Below are 5,720 nucleotides of genomic sequence, written 5' to 3' on the forward strand. Positions count from 1 at the left end.
TCCGGTCGTGCGGTTGGGCGTGGTCCGCAACCCCCAGAGTATGGAGTCAAGCTCCTCGACCCAGTGTTTGTCCGACTCCTTTAGGGATCGCACTAGTCTGGGTTTGATGCCGCTCATTATCAGGCCATTGGCCCGTTCAACTTGACCATTTGTTTGGGGGTGATATACGGAGGCGTAATCTAGCTTAATGCCCAGATTAGCACACCAAGTTTTCACCTCGTCGGCTGTAAAGTTAGAGCCGTTGTCAGTAATAATGTTGTGTGGGACACCATAACGGTGTACGACACCGGATATAAAGTCTATCACCGGTCCGGCTTCAGCTGTTTTAACTGGTTTGGCCTCTATCCACTTAGTGAATTTATCTACCATAACAAGCAAGTATTTTTTCTTATGGCTTCCCCTTTAAGGGGTTCGACCATGTCCAGCCCCCAGATCGTGAAAGGCCAAGTAATGGGGATTGTTCATAGGGCAGTGGGCGGCATATGGCTTTGATTGGCAAAAAGCTGGCATCCGACACAGCGTTGTACGAGGTCCTGTGCATCTGCTCGGGGCCGTGGGCCAAAAGAAACCTGTACGAAAGGCCTTACTTACAAGGGCCCGAGCTGCGGCTTGATGGCCGCCAAGACCAGCATGTATTTCGGCCAAGAGCTGCCGTCCCTCCTCTTCGGAGATACATCTTTGAAGGACTCCGGTAGTACTTTTCTTGTAGAGTTCTCCTTCATGAACTTTGTAGGCTTTGGAGCGTCGAACTATGCGACGGGCCTCGTTCTGGTCATGGGTGGAAGGCGTTGGTTCGGTGCCCGAGCCCCCGATGATATCCGAATCATGTTCGGCATCCGTGGGTGTAATCAGCGCCGGATTGGTATTTCCGCTCTCGTCCTACCATGCCACGGATGGCTTGAAAAGTCTTTCCACGAAGGTGTTTGGCAGGACAGGGTCGCGTTTAGCGCCCCTTTGAGCAAGGATGTCCGCTGCTTGATTACTGTCTCGGGCCACATGATGAAACTCGAGCCCCTCAAATGGAGATGATATTTTGAGTACGGCGTTGCGGTAAGCCGCCATCTTTGGATCTTTTGCATCGAATTCTCCGTTTATTTGGGATATTGCGAGGTTTGAGTCCCCGCACACCTCGAGGCATTGTATGATAGATTTTCTGGCAGTGATCTACACACACACGATCAGTGGATGGCTCGATCTGAACCCAGGAGGAACTTGAGGACGAACAGAAGAAACACACGAACACGGGGACAGTTTTGCGACGCGTAATCTTTGTGTCCTTTTCGCCCTTTCCTTTTATTCCATCCAGTAAAGATCTAAGTCCACCACGATCCACTTAAAGCGTCGTGCCATCCCATGATGCAATGGAAAGTGCCAGACGACTCGGTAGACTCCTAACAACTAAACAACCTTGCCGCAGCGTGAACTAGCACACCTCTGGCCCATGTAGTTCGCATGCAGTACAACAAACAATGCATGCAAGCACTCCTACGTGACTAGGACTCTAAAAAAATTACATATAACGTGGAAGCGAAGGATAAAAATAGTCTAAACAGAAGATGTAACGAGATTAGTTCCAATAATCACCCCCTAATCTTGTTACCTCATCTTCATTTATTCTATTGCGTGCTGAAATTTCATGCTGCCTTAACTCCGATAACGACGCGTGCTGCCGTGCCGCTCTTCTTCGCTTCACTTGTCGGCACTGGCGCCTTGTACATTGAAGAGCCTGTGGATGTTGCAAGCAAAGCTCCATCACCATGCATAACACCCCCCCTCACCTGGTACTGAACACTTCTTCATGTTCGGCAGGCACACAGATTCCTTCAGGTTCAGTGCGTAGAGTCGATTCTTTGTCCTGTGCGCCTTAGCTAGCAGCTCTCCCGAGCCACCAAAAAAGTTCAGGTGCCCATGGAATACCCCAGACTTGCACCCTTCTTCGTCCAGCTGACCCAAACTAATTATGTTGCTTCTAAGCTTGGGAATAAAATACACATCCTTGAGAACATGTTGCTTACCACTACGGCAGCTGTGCAAGACAGTGCCTCGGCCACAAATTTGTACCACTGACCCATCCCCAAAGCAAACGGTCCCGTTCACGCTGGAGTCAAGTTCAGTAAATATTTTTGAACAACCAAACATGTGGTTGCTTGCACCTGTATCAACATACCAAAGCTCACCATTGTACCTCTCATCAGCACTTAGCTTGGTCTTGATTTTCTCTTCATTCAGCAAGACCACATCAGGGACCTCCACAGATTGCAAGTGCCCCTCTGAGCATACTTTCTCCTTCACTTTGAGCTGCACTCCAAGCTCCTTCACGACTGGTGTCTCCACGTCCAGTGACTCCATGGCGGGCGTCTCCACGCCTGGTGACTTCACGGCCGGCGTCACAGCTACCGGCGCTGATGCTGCTATTGCTGCACTTGCTGGGAGGGCTCTTGCCATTAGTTTCTTTACCATATCATGCAGTCCGTTGTTCTCTTCGCGGAGCATGCGTTGCACCTCCAGCAGCTTGCCATTCTCCTCCCTGGCCAGCCTTGCATCCTCCTCTAATGCATTCACACACTCAAGCAGGAGCGTGTCGTCACCGTCGCGGCTCGCTATCTGTGCACTGTACTCCTTGGACATGGCGTGCAACTTCACTTGGGCTGCGACCAGTTCACCACGCAACCGGTTTGCCTCTGCCTTGACAGCTTCCAACTCAGACTCGATGGCTAAGGGGCAAAGCACCTTCTTCACCTCTATACCTTCTGGCTGGACGACGTCGGCGGCATGTTGTAGCACCGGCGCGAGCTCACTTGCCACAGCCATCAGCAGCGCTGGTTCGTCGTCGCCGGCATCGGCGAGCAGCGCCTTTTCTTTCTTCGGCTCCTCGCACTCAGAGGCGAAGTGGCCCTTCTCGCCACACTGGAAGCAGGTGATCCTCGACTTGTCGAACTTGCCACGCCGTTCCTTCTTCTTGCCGTCCTGGCCGCGGCCACCACCACGCCTGTCCTGGTCATCGTTCTTGTTGCCGCTACTGGAGCCCACCCCCTTCTTCTTCTCTTTAAGGATCAATTCCTCCAGCTGGGCACGTGAAACAAGCATCAGCTTCTCACCTTCATCGCCACCACTCTGACGATGACCGCGCTGGTTCTGCTCGAACGCGGTGAGGCGCCTAATAGCCTCTTGCACCGTCATCGCGGAGACATCACCCCACTGCTCAATGGTGTTGACGATGTCCGTGAAACGGTCTGGAACAGCGCTGAAGAGCCGCTCCACCACAGCTTCATCTTCAAGTGTGATGCCGAGAGAGCGGATCTTGCTCACCAGCTGGATGAGCTTCTTGGCGAACTCCGGAATCGTCTCTCCATCCGCCATATCGAGGCGATCAAATTGTCTCTTCAGTTGGCGTGCATGCGCCATCTTCACGCGATCCTCACCGAGGCGCGCACACCGGATCATCTCCCACGCCTCACGCGCGGTGTCGCACTCCGCAACCTGCAGCATCACGTGATCCAGAACAAATTGAGAGAGAGCGGCGAACGCCCCTTCGTCCGTAGCCTGATCATACTCACCGGAGCCTTCAATCGCGGACCAAACACGCAACGGCTTCATCGGGACCTTCATCTTCGCAGCCCATGGCGAGTAGTTTGTGTCCGTCAGCATCGGATACTGGACGGGCTCACTCATGGCCCTCGATGGGGTAGCGAGGACAACAGCGCCGCCATCCGCTGCAGCAGCCTTCCTGGCTGCTGGCGGCGTGTACTTTCCGCCGCCGCCGCCAATGCTCTTCCCATCACTACTCTTCGGAGATGTATCACCCATCGCCGCCGCTGCCGAACTCCTTAGATCGCCGCCGCCAAAATGCCCAAGGCCCTACACCCATGGCTCTGATGCCAATTGATAGATTTTCTGGCAGTGATCTACACACATGCGATCAGTGGATGGCTCGATCTGAACCCAGGAGGAACTCGAGGACGAACAGAAGAAACACATGAACACGGGAGACAGTTTTGCGATGTGTAATCTTTGCGTCCTTTTCGCCCTTTCCTTTTATTCCATCCAGTAAAGATCTAAGTCCACCACGATCCACTTAAAGCGTCGTGCCATCCGACGATGCAATGGAAAGTGCTAGATGACTCGGTAGAATCCTAACAACTAAACGACCTGGCTGCAGCGTGAACTAGCACACCTCTGGCCCATGTAGTTCGCATGCAGTACAACAAACAATGCATGCAGGCACTCCTACGTGACTAGGACTCTAAAAAAATTACATATAACATTGAAGCAAGGGATAAAAACAGTCTAAACAGAAGATGTAACAAGATTAGTTCCAACAATGTATGCCCATAGAAATAGCCATCCGGAGACCATGCAGTAGTGCCTCATATTCGGCTGCGTTATTGGAGTCCGTATACATGATTTGTAATATGTACCGGACTATGTCCTCTGTAGGGGATGTTAGGATGATGCTACCTCTTGAGCATGCGTTGGTTTTCCCTTGAAGAGGAAAGGGTGATGCAGCAAAGTAGCGTAAGTATTTCCCTCAGTTTTTGAGAACCAAGGTATCAATCCAGTAGGAGACTACACGCAAATCCCTCATACCTGCACAAACAATCAAGAACCTTGCAACCAACGCGATAAAGGGGTTGTCAATCCCTTCACGGCCACTTGCAAAAGTGAGATCTGATAAAGATAATAAGATAAATATTTTTGGTATTTTCGTTGTATAGATTGGAAAATAAAGATTGCAAAATAAACGGCGGCAGAAATAGCAAATAGATAGGAAAATAATATGATGGAAGATAGACCCGGGGGCCATAGGTTTCACTAGTGGCTTCTCTCAAGATAGCATATTCTACGGTGGGTGAACAAATTACTGTCGAGCAATTGATAGAAAAGTGCATAGTTATGAGAATATCTAGGCATGATCATGTATATAGGCATCACGTCCGTGACAAGTAGACCGAAACGATTCTGCATCTACTACTATTACTCCACACATCGACCGCTATCCAGTATGCATCTAGAGTATTAAGTTCATAAGAACAGAGTAACGCATTAGGCAAGATGACATGATGTAGAGGGATAAACTCAAGCAATATGATATAAACCCCATCTTTTTATCCTCGATGGCAACAATACAATACGTGCCTTGCTACCCTGCTGTCACTGGGAAAGGACACCGCAAGATTGAACCCAAATCTAAGCACTTCTCCCATTGCAAGAAAGATCAATCTAGTAGGCCAAACCAAACTGATAATTCGAAGAGACTTGCAAAGATATTTAAATCATGCATAAAAGAATTCAGAGAAGAATCAAATATTGTTCATAGATAATCTTGATCATAAACCCACAATTCATCGGATCTCGACAAACACACCGCAAAAAGAATTACATCGAATAGATCTCCAAGAAGATCGAGGAGAACTTTGTATTGAGATCCAAAGAGAGAGAAGAAGCTGTAATGTCCCGGATTCGACGCGCCAGGTGTCCGCCAGTTATTCGCCATCGTTGCCATGTCATTTGCTTGCGTGTTGCATTTTGCCATGTCATCATCTGCATTTCATTTGCATGTCTTTCAAAACTTGCGTCCGTTCGGGTTCCCCCGGTTCTCTCCGTTGTCCGTTCTGAGCCCAACCACACTCGCACGCGCCCGCGGCACCTCCGAAATATTATTTTATAAGTGGCCGAAAAATGTTCTCAGAATGGGTTAAAAGTTGGCGTGCGGTCTTATT

The 5,720-nt window shown here is 49.9% G+C and overlaps 1 protein-coding gene across 1 annotated transcript; it reads right to left on the reverse strand.

The window, feature by feature from the left end:
• Positions 1–1,634: 1,634 nt before the first annotated feature.
• LOC141027762 (uncharacterized) lies at positions 1,635–3,807 on the reverse strand. The gene is made up of 2 exons (XM_073505127.1): positions 1,779–3,807; positions 1,635–1,726 (listed from the first exon to the last, which is right to left on the reverse strand). The coding sequence occupies exons 1-2, from the start codon at positions 3,805–3,807 to the stop codon at positions 1,635–1,637; spliced, it is 2,121 nt and encodes a 706-aa protein (XP_073361228.1).
• Positions 3,808–5,720: the final 1,913 nt, after the last annotated feature.

This window comes from Aegilops tauschii, chromosome 1, assembly GCF_002575655.3.
Source record: "Aegilops tauschii subsp. strangulata cultivar AL8/78 chromosome 1, Aet v6.0, whole genome shotgun sequence".
NCBI classification, from domain to species: domain Eukaryota; kingdom Viridiplantae; phylum Streptophyta; class Magnoliopsida; order Poales; family Poaceae; genus Aegilops; species Aegilops tauschii.

Excerpts from the sequence above, each read along its gene's own strand:
- LOC141027762 (XM_073505127.1), bottom strand. The coding sequence starts at position 3,807 with ATGGGTGATACATCTCCGAAGAGTAGTGATGGGAAGAGCATTGGCGGC. Across the intron at positions 1,727-1,778 it reads GAAGAAGTGTTCAGTACCAG|GCTCTTCAATGTACAAGGCG; the intron begins GTGAGGGGGGGT and ends CAACATCCACAG.